The sequence below is a fragment of the Podarcis liolepis genome (assembly GCF_965112155.1).
Source record: "Podarcis liolepis genome assembly, chromosome: 9".
NCBI lineage: Eukaryota > Metazoa > Chordata > Lepidosauria > Squamata > Lacertidae > Podarcis > Podarcis liolepis.
Genome location: NC_139564.1, coordinates 6,357,103 through 6,373,775, shown reverse-complemented (window position 1 = coordinate 6,373,775; position 16,673 = coordinate 6,357,103). Strand labels below are relative to the sequence as shown.

General features: G+C 46.8%; 1 protein-coding gene across 6 annotated transcripts in view; it reads left to right on the top strand.

The window, feature by feature from the left end:
* RNF24 (ring finger protein 24) overlaps nt 1–16,673 on the top strand; it is an 82,400-nt gene that overhangs the window by 58,279 nt on the left and 7,448 nt on the right. For 5 of the 6 annotated variants that reach the window (XM_083459118.1, XM_083459117.1, XM_083459119.1 and 2 more), the window contains 3 exons: nt 7,572–7,721; nt 14,490–14,532; nt 16,462–16,503. In XM_083459118.1, coding sequence (XP_083315244.1) covers nt 7,579–7,721; nt 14,490–14,532; nt 16,462–16,503 — 228 coding nt within the window. In that variant the 5' untranslated portion in view covers nt 7,572–7,578. Of the gene's footprint in view, nt 1–5,558; nt 5,825–7,571; nt 7,722–14,489; nt 14,533–16,461; nt 16,504–16,673 lie in introns of those variants that run through there. The other variant, XM_083459116.1, reaches the window with a different exon arrangement.

The window sequence follows — 16,673 nt, the reverse complement described above, 5'->3', positions numbered from 1 at the left end:
CGACTCTGTGAGGTAGGTTAGGTCGAGGGGCAGTGATTGCGGAGGGGGGGCCCTCCAGGTTACCCAGCGAGCTTCATGTCCCGAGTGGGCATTTAAACCCTGGTCTCTCATGTCTGAATAATAATAATAATAATAATAATAATAATAATAATAATAATAATAATTTATTTCTACCCCGCCCATCTGGTTGGGTTTCCCCAGCCACTCTGGGCGGCTTCCAACAAAGATTAAAAATACATTAAAATGTCACACATTAAAAACTTCCCTGAACTTCTAAATGTCAGGTAGTTGTTTATCTCTTTGGGCACCACTACCAAGAAGGCCCTGTGCCTGGTTCCCTGTAGCTTTGCTTCTCGCAGTGAGGGAACCGCCAGAAGGCCCTCGACGCTGGACCTCAGTGTCCGGGCTGAACGATGGGGCTGGAGACGCTCCTTCAGGTATACTGGGCCGAGGCTGTTTAGGGCTTTAAAGGTCATCACCAACACTTTGAATTGTGCTCGGAAACGTACTGGGAGCCAGTGTAGGTATTTCAAGAATTCTGACGCTCTAACCACAACCTCCTCCCCACTGGCTCTCTAGTACAGGAGGCTGATATAATAATACAGTGGTACCTCGGGTTAACTACTTAATTCGTTCCGGAGGTCCGTTCTTAACCTGAAACTGTTCTTAACCTGAAGCACCACTTTAGCTAATGGGGCCTCCTGCTGCCGCCGCACCGCTACTACACTATTTCTGTTATCATCCTGAAGCAAATTTCTTAACCCGAGGTAATATTTCTGGGTTAGCGGAGTCTGTAACCTGAAGCATATGTAACTTGAAGCGTGTGTAACCCGAGGTACCACTGTAATAATAATACTAATAATCTGAAATACAAAGTTGGGAGGAGATACTTTGACATGCAGGCTGCAGCGAGGGGGCGTTGAGGGGAGTGTGGGATATTCTGAATACCTGCGTAATAAACGTAAGACAGGTAACGAAGCTGGTGGCACACCTTTGGGAGTGACCGTCCGGCGGCTTCGTGGAATTTGAAGGGACCCTGTGGGTCATCTAGTCCAACCCCCCGCAGCGCTGGGAAAGGCTCTCCCCAGAGAAGTATTACTCGCCAGAGTTTGTTTTGCGAGAGAGGTGTGTGCGCGCGAGAGAGAGTTGTGCTTGCCCATATCTTTGTTTGCCCAATTAATTAATCATCCCTATCAGTTAACCCACACCACAACCTTTTCATTACTGTTTATAAAGTGCAGGGAATTCAGGCGGCAGTGCTAGTGACCTAGTTTTTCTCTTGGTAAAACTCGAGTGAAGCAAACATGTAAAAAAACGTCCGCTGAAGCACTGTGACCTTAACCCAAACAATCCCGTAACTCGATTCCGCACCTTTATTCTCATCCAGTAGCAGCAGCAGCACCCTATCCTTGTTTCAGGGGGAATGGGCCCGGATCCCTGGTGGCTGCAGAACAGTGTGAGGGGCAGGCGAGACCCTTTCCAATAATGGCATCACTGGCGCCGTCCAATAGGTAAAGGTAAAGGGACGCCTGACCATTAGGTCCAGTCGTGGCCAACTCTGGGGTTGCGGCGCTCATCTCGCTTTATTGGCCGAGGGAGCCAGCGTACAGCTTCCGGGTCATGTGGCCAGCATGACTAAGCCGCTTCTGGCGAACCAGAGCAGCACACGGAAACACCGTTTACCTTCCTGCTGGAGCGGTACCTATTTATCTACTTGCACTTTGAAATGCTTTTGAACTGCTAGGTTGGCAGGAGCAGGGACTGAGCAACGGGAGCTTACCCCGTTGCAGGGATTCGAACCGCCGACCTTCTGATTGGCAAGCCCTAGGCTCTGTGGTTTAACCCACAGCGCCACCCACATCCACTAATGGCTTTCCACTAATGGCGTCACTGGCACTGTCCAATATCTCCATAGCCCATGCTGAGTTTGTAATCAGGATGGCATAAATCTCACTTGCCCCTCAGCAAATGACCCTGTTTCCAGTCTCCAGAAAAGGTAACGCTCGCGTAACAGAAGCACTCCCTTAAGATAGTATCTGAATCCCAGGCGTTAAGCAGGAGAGGCAGTGTGGTGTAACAGTTAGAGTGTCAGACTATGGCAGTGAGAGACCAGGGTTCGAAACCCCTCTCAGCCATGAAGCTAACTGGGCAACCTTGGGCCCGTCGCTGTCTCTCTCCCCCCCCCCCCCCCGCCCCTGGCAACCTACCGCGTAGGGTTGCTGTGAGAATAACATAGGGAGAGCCAGGAGGAAAAGGTGACGTAGATGCAATAAGTAAATAAACAATTCTTTGTTCTATTTATAATAAAAAGCATTTATATGCCGCCTCCTCGCGAAATACCAGGGCATTGTACAGCAACATTTTTAAAAAACCCTTTATGTTGAGTATTTGTCTCAATGAACCTGTTTTCAGCAGGGTAGAAAAATGCTTCCCGTGTCGACAGCTTTCTCAACACAGCTTGAATAAGCAAATCTTTCCGCTTGAGTTCGTCATGCCGTCAAATGATTGGCTTAGTAGCAGCTAGGCAACGTCCTGTTTGATGCTTGAACCCTCCTTGCACAGGAATACCCCACGCAGCCAATCAGATACTATTAAAAAATAATAATATTCCAAACATGCTTAGGGTCTTATTTCCTCCTTTACCTACCTGAAAACCAAAAGTGACACGTGAAATATCTACCTCTTTTCCTTTCTTTCTCTTTTGCGCAAATTGGCCTACAGATAAAGTCGCCAGCTTTCCCCTGGTAGAGTCCCTTCAACCATGAACTTGCAGAAACCTTAGCAGGTGAAGTCCCGGAATTGGGCATGAACGGCTAGGGGCATGTTTGCGTGCTGAATTTCAGGAAATTCAGGAAAGGCTCGTTCGTACAAATGTAGTGGGTGTGTGAATAAGCTTCAGGAATAAAAATAGAATTCCATTATACAGGCTGTTTTGTTGGCTGCCAGGTGAAACATTTCCTCCTTTTTTGCTGGGGGCATGCGGGTCCGTGCAGTTGAAAGCCTTTTCAGCCCACTCGTTGACGGAAAAGGCTCCCAAAGGTCAGTAACCAATAAGCCTATTCTAGGCTGCATCCAGAGAAGTAATATTCCCGCTGTATTCTGCCTTGGTCAGACCCGGGTAGCTCCATTGCTTAGAGCGTGGTGCTGATAATGCCAAGGTTGCTGGTTTGATCCCCGTATGGGACAGCTGCATATTCCTGCATTGGACTGGATGACCCTCAGGGTCCCTTCCAATTCTACAGTTCTGTAATTCTATGACCACACCTGGAGCTGTCGCTCTAACCACTACACCGCACTGCCTCTGCGCACATCACTTGGTGAGCCGCCGCTTTTTTTATTTGTTGTCAGTTACATTTACAGCCATACCTCGGGTTACAGACGCTTCAGGTTGTGTTTTTTCGGGTTACGGATTGGAATGGGTTACTTCTGAGTTTCGGCAGTTGTGCATGCGCAGAAGCACTAAATCACACTTTGCACATGCGCAGAAGCGCCAAGTCGCAACCCGCATGTGCGCAGACGTGGGTTGCGAACATGCATCCCACACGGATCACTGTATATACCATCACCTTTCTCTTGCAAGGACCTTAAGGAGGGGCACATCATTCTCTCCTCTCGCTGCTCACCCTCACAACAGCCCAGCTTCATGGCTGAGTGGGGATTCGAACCCTGGTCGCCAGGGTCGTAGTCCAACACTCTAACCATTACACCACACTGACATGTGGGCAGAGTGGTCTGTTTGGGAGCCAGTGAATGTGGTGCTGGAACTCAGGATGTTCATTCCTGGCATCAGCTCTCCAGGAGTCGAAACAAGGTTCTCCTGCAGGGTGCAGAGATTGGGTTCTTCTGCATTCAGGACAGGTGTCCCACGACTGAGCCACCCTCCATCTCAAGGAACAGTTTTTAAAGTCACAAAGCTGTCCACGGCACAGATTTTGCGTAAAATCTGCTCACGTTGGTTTGTGTGCATAGATACAAGCTAAGGCGGGGCGGGGCGGGGGTCTCACAAGCTCTGAGCTTTGCAACATGCCCAGCAGCTCTGCTGTCGCACGAGGATTTGAACCCTGGTCTCCCAGGTCCTCATCCGACACTCTTACCCAGGCATAGGCAAACTCGGCCCTCCAGATGTTTTGGGACTACAATTCCCATCATCCCTAACCACTGGTCCTGTTGGCTAGGGTGCATGGGAGTTGTAGGCCAAAAACATCTGGAGGGCCAAGTTTGTCTATGCCTGCTCTAATCCAACAGTTCTCAAACATGTTTCTCTGGGCCACGCTTTCAGAATGAAAATTTGCTCACGCCACTCCAGTTTTTTTATTGATAAGAAATACATTTGGGTGGGGATAACCAGTTCCTAGCAGTGCCTGATTTAGGACACAGAACACAACTGCTTTAGGATACGATCGTGCGACATCCAGAACGTAGAAAACAATCCCGCTAAAAAAATAACATGAATCGTTCCCAAAATATAATTATAAACGAGCCTCTTACATATGTACATTAAGCATGTGTAATTCCATGAGAAGTGGGAGCTTGCTTTTGCCGGGTAATCTCGTTTATCCAGTGCTTTACCAACTGTACTGGCTCCCCGTGGAGTATAGGGTCAGGTTTAAGGTGCTGGTTTTGACCTTTAAAGCCCTATACGGCCTGGGACCCTCGTACCTACGGGGCTGCCTCTCCTGGAATGCCCCGCAGAGGACTTTAAGGTCCACAAATGACAACACTTTGGAGGTCCCAAGCCTCAAGGTGGTTAGATTGGTCTCAACTAGGGCCAGGGCCTTTTCAGTACTGGCCCCAACGTGGTGGAACGCTCTGTCACAAGAGACTAGGGCCCTGCGGGACTTGACATCTTTCCGCAGGGCCTGCAAGACAGAGCTGTTCCGCCTGGCCTTTGGTTTGGACTCAGTCTGACCCTTATGTTTCCCTCCCCTTATGGTTTTGATCTATGGGCTACTTTTAAAATGAGGCTGCATTTTAAATTGCATTTTAACCTGTATTTTAAATTGGGGTTTTTTTCCCTATTATGTTTTTGCTGTAATTTTACTGGTGTTAGCCGCACTGAGCCTGGCTCTGGCCAGAGAGGGCGGGGTATAAATAAAATTTATTATTGTTGTTATTGTTATTATTATTATTATTATTATTATTATTATTATTATTAAGTTGCGTCTAATTTGAGACAAATCTCTCATCATCAACGCAAGCCTTTCTCCTTTCTGATCTTTCACATCTGTCAGAGTTGGACATCTCTGTTTTGGATCATAACTACGATTGTCCTCAGTACCCCTTGATGTTCTTGTGCTCATATTGAAAAGATACCCTCCCATCTTTTGCAAGTTTTTTTTATAAAAGTGCTTGAAAGCTGCCAAACAGCTGTGCAGCCTCCGCACTGGGGTGTCGGGGGGGGGCAAGAGCGCTGTGTGAAAATTGCAAAAAACCCCATTCTTGTGACGCTTGTAATTTTCCTCTCTCCCTGCCACATGCTCAATGGAAATCTCCTCCCCTTGAAAGCCAAACATAATAAAAGCCACGATAGGGAAGCCACGCCTGGGAACCAAAAGGGGAAACGTCTCTCTGCCTATAGGATCACTCTGCCGGACCAAGCCAAGGCAGGGATCAACTCAGAGCCTTGGAGATCTGCCAAGTTGAGCTGCGGAGGCTGGAGCTTCCAAGAGGGAATTTCTGCCGGATGAGAGGGCTGTTTCTCGCTTCTGCCAAAAAGCATTATTCATCTTAAGCCAGGAGCCGCTTAGAAGGAAACTTTCTCCCCGTCCGTTTTTTAACCATTTTGCTTTCGTGTCCGACCCGCCGCTCCGATGCCGCACAGCATGTGAGTCCTAATTGTGCTTGGAATTGTCCTAAGCGCCTCTTAGAAGGGCTGCTTGGGTGAATGTCTGGGAAGGGAAAGGCAGAATCGAGAAGATCAAATAAAAAAGAAGGTGGCAGAAGTTTTGCCACTCTGCTTTGTTTGGTCAGTGTTGCCTCCGCGGTGCAGGGCTTGGCCCTGGAGTCGTGAGCCTTTCTCAAGGTTGACAAACTCGCTTTGCATTTAGCAACACTTTGGAGGTCCCAAGCCTCAAGGGCTTGCCTGGTGTTTTTACATGAGTGGAGTGTGTGCTTTTATTTAAAATGCACCTCTGGGTTATTTGTGGGGCATAGGAATTCGTTCATTCCCCCCCCCAAAAAAATATATATAGTCCGGCCCCCCACAAGGTCTGAGGGACAGTGGACTGGCCCCCTGCTGAAAAAGTTTGCTGATCCCTGATCTACACAAACCATTCTGTCTCTTTTTTGGGAGTGGGGGGCAGGCTGAGGAAGGGAGGGACTTGGTTAACTCCGCCTTGTGGCAAAGTTATGGCGAAGGTAGCTTGGAAACTGCCTTATTTCTCTCTGTGGGCTCCTCCAGGCTTATTCTCTGTTTATTGAGCATTTGTCCTGATTTGCTTTGCTTACTCAGTTAGACTACATACGGACTTTATTGAGCATTTGTTCCAGTATGACTGCGGGACAGTTATACAGCCAGTGCTTTTTTTCTTTAAGAATGTTTAGGGGTACTCTCGTTTTCCTACTCATATTGAAATACTGCCGCTCAATGAGGCCAAACTTAGATTCACAAAATGTTTAGGGGTATGCGTACCCCTGCGTCCCCACCCCCAGAAAAGAAGCACTGTATGCAGCTTGTTCAAATCTAGCTTATCTCTAGGAGCAACAACAGCGGAACACTGTTACTGGTCCTGAATTATTATTATTGTTGTTGTTGTTGTATTTGTTTGCCGCACATCTAAACTGGGTGCGCCAGCCTCTGTGGGCGGCTGCCAACAGAATATTAAAAACACAACAAAGCATTAAAAACTTCCTTAAACAGGGCTGCCCTCAGATGTCTTCTAAAAGTCAGATAGTTTATTTCCTTGACAACTGAAGGGAGGGTGTTCCACAGGGTGGGTGCCACTACCAAGAAGGTCCTCTGCCTGCTTCGCTGTAACCTCACTCCTCGCAGTGAGGGAACCGCCAGAAGCCCTTGGCGCTGGACCTCAGTGTCCGGGCTGAACAATGGGGGTGGAGACACTCCTTCAGTTATACTGGGCCGAGGCCATTTAGGGCTTTAAAGCTCAGCACCGGCCCTTTGAATTGTGCTCAGAAACGTCCTGGGAGCCAATGTAGATCCTTTAAGACCGGTGTTATATGGTCTCAGCAGCCTCTCCCAGTCTGGGATGGGGATGATGGGAACTGTAGTCCAAGAAACAGCTGAAGACCCAAGTTTGGGAAACCTTGAGTTAGACTATAGCTGGTCTTTATTGAGCATTCGCTTTGATTTGTTTGCAGAGAGGTTATACAGTGATGAGACAGTTATACGACAATGAGCATTTATGATGATTTGCTTGCTTGGTGTGATACTACAGAGGGCATCTTCTTGCTAATTGCCCATCCCACGCTTTTCATTGCGTTTCTCCGTCATTTTTTAAAAAACAATGTTGTAATCCGCTTTGGGATTCGTTGAAATCAAAGGTATATTGTTTCCAGGAAACAACAATTCAGAATTCTCACCGCCTTGTTTTTTGTTTCGTTTTTCTTGCCAGACCATCCATGAGCTCAGATTTCCAGCACTACAGTTTCAGGATGCCAAACATTGGATTTCAGAACCTGCCTCTCAACATATACATTGTGGTCTTTGGCACGGCCATCTTTGTCTTCATTCTGAGCTTACTCTTCTGCTGCTATTTGATCAGGTAAGGACGTAGAACAGCAACAGGTGGGCAAAGGCCGCTTTATTTCCAGGCTGCCAGGGGACTGTGTGGCGGGAGGTGCCAAAGGCTAGAGGACACCCACCTTGGTGGCAGAGGCCGGCCATTCGCCATTCGGAAAGATGGAGGTTGTGTTCAGCTCGGCAGGTGCAAGGAAATGTCTCAGATTCCTGTGTGTAAGGCACCCACTCTGTGAGGCTGGCTTCTTGCCAGGGGGTTCCTTTTAGTCTTCCCCAGTCTTCCCCAAATCCTGCTGCCTTTAGAGAGAGCAGGCGATTTTTGTCTCCCAACTCCCTTGCTTAGGAGAACTTTGCTCCGAGGTTTCCACTCGCAGAGTGGAAGCATTCCTTTGATGTACGCAGCTCACATTGTGCCATCCTAATGTTGACAGCTTCCAGTTCCCATCACTCCTGGGCCTTTGGCCAGGGTGACTGAGACTGATGGGATCTGGAGTCCAGGAACATCTCAGAGGGAACCATGCTGTCTACCTCTGTTCTAAGCAGTCCTGAGGATCCTGGTTCAGAAAAGCAATTTTCTGGTTTTTGAGAAGATTCATTTTTTGTGAATGCGTCTTTTCCTGGTGCACAGGGGAAATAGTTTCCATTTGGCGATTCGCGCATGAACCTGCCATCTCCCTTTCACAGCTGTCGGGATGCGGAAGCGAACTTTTCAAGGAATTTGCTCTTTCTAACACTTCAGGGCATCTATCTCTCTCTCCCTCTCCTGCAAATAACTTGCATACTTGTGGTTAAGAAATTGTCTGTATTTTTTTTCCCCCGCCCACCTCTCCAAAGTGTCTTGCATGCCAGCTGCTCTCCCAGCAGCGCGGTTCAGAGGTTAGTCGGTGAAACAGGCTCAACTTGTTAATCTGAACAAAGTGGGAAAAGGCAGCCCTTTCCAAACCAATTGCCACTTGGGAAGTTTGAATATTCAGTGGCGCAGACCAAACAGGCTGGAGTAGGATATTTGCAGGGTGTGTGTTTAGCTTTAAGAAAGTCTGTGTGCCGGACACCAAAACAGCAGGCTAAGTCCGGCGGGTATTCATTCAACGGACAATATTCTGGCTCTTGGCAGCAGTCAGGAACAAAGGGATTTTATTGTGTGGGATTAGCTCCTATTGTGACACATCTTGCACAAAGATTGGTTTTCTAAACTATCAGCTCAGCAGTGATGGACTGTATGTTTTGCACCCATCAGAGAGAAAGACACTATTTGGCCACCGCTCCAAGCTATAGTTTAGTGTGACGAGAATGAGTCGCACTAACGCATGCCTTTTTCACACCCCACCATGTCTCCCTCCCTCCTTCGTGGCCACAAAGAGGAGTTTGTACTTCCATTCTTGTTGAATCGTACTGTTGTGATACAAACCGGTAAACTGCGGTTGATCCTTTTTTAATATATATATATATATATTTGATTTTTCAAAGTAAAATTTTAGAGTCACATGTACAACATAAAAACAAGATTCCAAGGGATCTCTTGGACTTCCCTCCTCCCCTTTGTGGGTCCTAATGTTAATCATTTCCTCCTGCATCTTTTATAATAATCCAAATCTTTTATCTTTCCATTGTATCCAAAATTCACCATTAAACTACAAGTGATATTCCAATCCTGCTGTTTACCATGGTCTTTAGGTTAAGCTATAAAATTTGGTCTTCCTGATTTCTGATTCTTCCGGTCATTTTAGCCATTTCGGTGTAGTCCATCAACTTCATCTGCCATTCTTCCCTGGTAGGGACTTTATCTTCTCTCCATCTCTGAGCCACCAGAGATGGTCCAGAAACTGTGCTTGATCTTTCAAACAAACCATAGTTTACTTGGAACGATGGGCTTTAAAGCTGAGTCGTTTAAAGGAACGACAGTTAGCATTTGTTGTAGCCGAGGTGTTGGAACAAAGATTAATCTGTGGCTAATTGGAAGTGAAAGCTTCAGAACTCACTGGAACTTGGTTCTGGCACCTCTTGATACAGAATTGAGAGTAGGCTTGATAAACCCAAAAGAGCATGCAAGTATAATAATAATAATAATAATAATAATAATAATAATAATAATTTTATTATTTATATCCCACCCATCTGGCTGGGTTTCCCCAGCCACTCTGGGCAGCATCCAACAGAATGTTAAAATACAATAACCCATTAAACATTAAAAGCTTCCCTAAACAGGGCTGCCTTCAGATGTCTTCTAAAAGTCTGGTAGTTGTTTTTCTCTTTGACATCTGGTGGGAGGGCATTCCACAGGGCAGGTGCCACTACCGAGAAGGCCCTCTGCCTGGTTCCCTGTACCTTGGCTTCTCGCAGCGAGGGAACCACCAGAAGGCACTCGGCACTGGACCTCAGAGTCTGGGCTGAACGATGGGGGTGGAGATGCTCCTTCAGATATACAGTGGACCTCAGTGTCCAGGCAGAAAAATGGGGGTGGAGACGTTCCTTCAGGTATACTGGACTGAGGCCGTTTAGGGCTTTGAAGATCAGCACCAACACTTTGAATTGTGCTTGGAAACGTACTGGGAGCCAGTGTACGCCTTTCAAGACCGGTGTTATATGGTCTTGGCAGCCACTCCCAGTCACCAGTCTAGCTGCCGCATTCTGGATTAATTGCAGTTTCTGGGTCACCTTCAAAGGTAGCCCCACATAGAGCGCATTGCAGTAGTCCAAGCGGGAGATAACCAGAGCATGCACCACTCTGGCCAGACAGTCTGCGGGCAGGGAGGGTCTCAGCCTGTGTACCAGATAGAATCATAGAATCATAGAGTTGGAAGAGACCACAAGGGCCATCGAGTCCAACCCCCTGCCAAGCAGGAAACACCATCAGAGCACTCCTGACATATGGTTGTCAAGCCTCTGCTTAAAGACCTCCAAAGAAGGAGACTCCACCACACTCCTTGGCAGCAAATTCCACTGTCAAACAGCTCTTACTGTCAGGAAGTTCTTCCTAATGTTTAGGTGGAATCTTCTTTCTTGTAGTTTGGATCCATTGCTCCGTGTCCGCTTCTCTGGAGCAGCAGAAAACAACCTTTCTCCCTCCTCTATGTGACATCCTTTTATATAGTTGAACATGGCTATCATATCACCCCTTAACCTCCTCTTCTCCAGGCTAAACATGCCCAGCTCCCTTAGCCGTTCCTCATAAGGCATCGTTTCCAGGCCTTTGACTATTTTGGTTGCCCTCCTCTGGACACGTTCCAGTTTGTCAGTGTCCTTCTTGAACTGTGGTGCCCAAAACTGGACACAGTACTCCAGGTGAGGTCTGACCAGAGCAGAATACAGTGGCACTATTACTTCCCTTGATGGAGCTGATAAACAGCTGCCCTGGACATAGAATTGACCTGTGCCTCCATGGACAGCTGTGTATGCGGGATCTTTAGCCCTCCAGCTGAACTACAACTCCCATCAGCCCCAGCAAGCATGGCCAGTGGCCAGGGGCGATGGGAGTTGTAGTCTAGCAACATCTGGAGAGCCAGAGATTCCCTCCACCTAATTGAACTTTATTTTCCCAGTATTGCCTGGGGGCAGGTTCCTTTACATAGCTGTGTTGGCTGATTTAAACAAATCTTAGCCAGTTGGTTGTGTGGGTTTTTAATTTAGTTAGCGATTCTTCCAGGAAGCTTATGGTGGTGTACTTGAGTTCTTCCCACAGCCCTTTTATTCTCACAACAACTTTCCAAGGTTGTTTGCATCTGGCCCAAGGTCACCCACTAAATTTCATGGCCGAGGGAGGAATTGAACAGAGTGCCACCCTAGTGCGACCCCACACTGCCTCTTGTCACTTAAAAGTACATGTGAGGGGGAAAATGATAGTTCTAAAACAAAAGGCATTCTTCCTTTGGTTTTTAGATTTTGCACTGGTTTGTCGCAGTCGTCATCACCTTAGAGGTGGGTTTTCTTCTGATTTGGAGGGCAGGTTGATTGGGGGAAGAAGCCGCTTAAAATAGACCTAAGTATAGTTTTCTATTACTATTTCTTTTTTAAAAAAGCAATTTAATTAATTGCAGCACCTTTCTAGCTGATGAAAATGTTTTTAGACCGATTAAGCGAACCAACTAATTGATGTAAGCGTTGTCAAGTAGAGACATTCAACATCCAATTTTCCCTTGAAGAAGGGCACTGTTATGAAGTCCTAACTGCTCCACTCGGGGTCTTGAGCTAATTTTGAATTTGTGCTGCGACCCCAGTGGCGATGCTCTCTTCCAGCTCTGTGACATTCGCATGTTGCAGCTAACGCCTTTTTGGCCAAAGCATAGCCAACAACTGCATTTTAGAACACAAAACTATTGGGTGAGTGTCTTTGTTTTCAGCTCAGATCCAACAAGTCGTTTGTTGTTCCTCTTGCGGTATCTCTTCGTCCCACGATGTACATAGATGCCGTTTCTATTTCCCTGTTAAATCTAGTTATTTATACATAATTATGCGCTGTCGCGGCACCGAGGCTCGGGCGACTCTTGTCTACAAAGATTGCATTCTGTTCATTCGTATAGAAAAAGAGCGTCGTATCTGAAAGCACTGCACAGATCTCCATTCTTCCTTTCGGGCTGCAGATTTGTCCGTCGAGTGCCACCGTGGGTTGTGAATGGGCTTTTTGGAGACATTGAGGGGCAATGCATGGCACAGACTTCGTGAGATAGCTCCACCACATCGTGTACCGGGAGGCTCGCTTCCTTTTGTCAATAACCCCCTGCATTAGAAAGCTAGCACGTCAGCAAGAAGGCTGGACCGGTTGTTTCACACAGAGGAAGATTTTGATATGTACACTGGTACCTCGGGTTACATACGCTTCAGGTTACAGACTCCGCTAACCCAGAAATATTACCTCAGGTTAAGAACTTTGCTTCAGGATGAGAACAGAAATCGTGCTCCGGCGGCGCGGCGGCAGCAGGAGGCCCCATTAGCTAAAGTGGTGCTTCAGGTTAAGAACAGTTTCAGCTTAAGAACAGACCTCCGGAACGAATTAAGTACTTAACCCAAGGTACCACTGTAGTAGCATGGATTATTCCTCTGTGTCTACTGCAGAGCTGCCATCCTCTGGGGAAACCTAGTCAAATGGGCAGGATATTATTATTATTATTATTATTATTATTATTATTATTATTATTATCCTATGATGAGCTCGACCTGTGCATGCCCTAAACTATTTTGACTCTAAGCCAGAGCTGTCAATCATGAGTGCTAGCAGGATTTGGGATAAAGGAGGCCGCTTGGGTCCTTTAGCATTCTTGTTTAACTCAGGGATGGAGAACTTGCAGCCTTCCAGATGTTGTTTAAAAAGAAGCCCAGCTGACATCATCCCTGACCATGGACCACACTGGGTTGTGGCTGATGGGATTCAGAGTCTGGCACATCTGGGATGGCTAAGGGTTCCCCCAACCTTATTTCAACTGGTTCCAAGGAGAATATCCCTAGGGGCAGGATCTGTCCGTGGGAATCTCAGGCCCCTGTGATGAGCGCCACTGGGATCTGGTGGGGTGGAAAGTGTAAAGGGAATTGGGGGTTGCTTGTGCGTAGAGGGTGCGGATGCTCTAGGCAACGTTCCCTGGCTAAAACGTTCCCCTGGCTGGACAGCCTTTACTCCGTGGCTGTGTCAGTCACTGGCAGAATCCGTCAGTGGGCGTTTCCTGAACTTCCTCCAACATAAAAATTCCTTGACACCAAGTCTCCGCCTAGACTCCCTGCGCGGAAGTCTTCTGCGCAGAGTGGGCGTGGCCAGCGGAGGTCCTGGACTCTCCCCACTGGTCTCTGTGGAAGAGTCTTGGAGCCATCTCTCCGAAGTCCTTCCCTGCTTCTCTTCCTCCCAGGTGTCACGCTGATTTCCTTCCCCAAGGGAAGCGTTTTCTCTCCCTCTGCTGGTCCCTTCTCCCGCATCGTCGGAGAGCCTTACCTCCCCTCTTGGCTCCGATGGCAGTTCCCTGACAGAAAGACAGCGGGTTCCTCTTTTGTGTCAAAGCGAGGGCTGAAGCAGAAACGTTGTTTTTTTAAAAAAAGAAAACAGAAGTACCAATTTGAACACCAATCTGCATAGGTCTTTTTTCCCCATTAGTTATTAAAAAAAACCCGCAATCGAAACAACCACCCAGGAGTATTTATAGCAGGAAAAACAAGTTCCTGGTCTTAAAACTTGTTTGCGGTATTCTTAAGAATTCAAGAGCCCATGGGAGAAGGAGAGAGGATAATTATATCAGGCAGATGTTTAGTTTAGTTTTTCTTTTCTTTTCTTTTTACCACCTTTACAAGGTGGTAAAGAGAAGGGGCACTGAGCTAGCATTTCCACCCTGGGGTGTTGTGTGTGTATTAGGTGCACAGAGACATACTGCCTCTTTAAACACACCCCTGTTGCAAACTATCAGGTTCCTATGAGCTTCCTTTCCTTCCAAACTGTGCTGCCTGTTTGCTTACAGATCTCTGCCTTTGAACTCGGAAAGGGTTGAGCGTGCTATTAATGGAGGCAAATCTACAAAAACGTTATCCATTTTTCTTTTGCATTTTTGGATAGCGTTGGCAACTTGCAAAGTGTTCAGTTTCCTGCGTACGAGTGGCAGAGTCCAGTAAGCCTTTCACTACTCAGTTTTCATTTGGGCAGAGCAGGCCTAAAAGGGACTGTCTGGTGTGATCTGTTCCCGAGGGTGGCGATTCTGATGTGCTGTTAGAGTCGTAGAATTGTAGAGTCCAACCCTTTGCAGTGCAAGAATTGTTGTTCCATTTTGTGTTTTTTATCTACTGTACATCTTCATATTCAATATTCTTCTTCTTTATTTTCTAGGCTTCGACACCAAGCCCACAAAGAGCTTTATGCCTACAAACAGGTAAGCTTCTCTTTCTCTTTGTCCCCTGCCGCCGATGTCGCTACCACCCGGTCACCCTGACAAATTTCAAATCAGGGCATAGTTGAAAAGCTTCCCTGAGCTTTCACTTGCAAAATTGTTTTCAGGCTGCAGGCAAGTGAGCAAAACATCTCAGGTGCTCTCAGCCCTTTGCAGACAAACCAGCAATAAGATTTGACCCCTGCCCCAGGGAGCTTCCAAATTAGAATTCACCACCAAGGAAAAAAAACCCTATAAAGGCAGGGCTAACTGGGAACGACTCTGACACACCCATACCTGATTTATCCTTCCCTGCCCAAACCACAAACTGTAGCCGAGGTTTGTTCTGTAAACTGTAGTTTGACATAAAGCAAGAGCCTGAGTTTGGACGTAACACTTAGGCCAAACCATGGTTTGGCTGCCAGCAGCCGAGGAGCCGCCATCTTGTCTCTGGGAACCTGGGGTTGTATCCAGTGAAGACGTCCAGCTAACTTAATAATTTCCCCAGCCAACGCAATTTTCATCTGGAGTGTTTGCGACAACCCCAGAACAGAACAGTGCACCTTCCGTGGAGCAGGGCTGGGTGATATATCGATACATCATCCAGTAACGGTTTCTAGACCACATCGCGATAACCGTTTCAAAAGAATTGGCCTGGCAATGTATCACAAATCACTGTGTGTGTGTGTGTGTGTGTGTGTGTGTGTGTGTCCTTTCTGACATCGTAATATGTTGGGGTTTAGCTGGCTATACATTACGATGTTGGAATGTATATATATATATATGGTTCTTTCAGGTTACGTCCCGCGGCGACCCGGAAGTACCGGAAAGGGTTACTTCCGGGTTTCGCTTCTCGTGCATGCGCATGCACATGACGTCATTTTGCGCTTCTGCGTATGCGCGAGATGCAAAACCCGGAAGTAACCCTTTCCGGTATTTCCGGGTCACCGCGGGACGTAACCTGAAAGAATGTAACATGAAGCAAATGTAACATGAGGTATGACTCTGTGTGTGTGTGTGTGTGTGTGTGTGTGTGTGTGTGTGTATGGAGAGAGAGAGAGAGGTTTTTGCGGGAGGGAAGCAGTGGCACTAGCTGCAGTCCATATAAGCTCAATGTACAAACAGGGCCTTGGAATTGCTCCTGAGCAAAACATGCATAGGATTGCACTGCACCTTCTCTTTCATGATCCCATGGAAATGTGTGTGTGTGTATACATACATATATATATATATACACACACACACGCACACAGATATATATATATATATATAATTTTAAATTCTTCAGTAACACCTTAGAGACCAACTAAGTTTGTTCTTGGTATAAGCTTTCGCGTGCATGCACACTTCACACGAAAACTTATACCCAGAACTAACTTGGGTGCTACTGGACAATTTGTTTTATTTTTTATATATATATGATACCATGAAGGCAGTGCTTTTTTTTTCTAAAAAAAAATGTTTAGGGGTATTCTCATTTTGACTCAAGAAAATCACCATTTTATAGTTCAAATCAGGGAAAATAAATGCAGTAAATGGACAAAAGTACAAAGATTCACAAAAATGTTTAGGCGCATGCATACGCCTGCGTGTCGTCCTCACGCCCCAGAAAAAAAGCACTGCATGGAGGCCATTCAATGCATTAAACTCCCCCCTCCCTTTCTGTTTCTATAAGTTGATGATATATTTGTGGGGGCCTTTTTAGCATGCCCAGTGGGGCAGATTTCATTCTGGTACTGCTTTACAACCTTTGCAAGTCAAGGCTTTGAGAGCAAAGGTCTGCTGTGTCGTCCGGCTTGCGTGCATCTTACAAGAATTCAACCCCTCTTTTGCAATGTTTGTTTTCGTTGTGTGGGGGGTTTTTTTTGCACAAGTACAGGCACCTCCGTTTTCTAACACACCCCCTCTCTCTCTCCTTTTTTCCCTTTGCAGGTTATCCTAAAGGAAAAAGTTAAAGAACTCAACCTACATGAGGTAAGCTGACTTTGTCACCCACGAAGAAAATCAAACTGATGTGGAAACAAGGAGAACTTGGGGGGGGGGGGAGATAAGAAATTGAGATAACTGAAATGGACAGATTTGCCCTTCACTAGCCACCAGGCAGATCTATAGCACAGCCCCAGTTTGCCTTAATCTTGATTCCG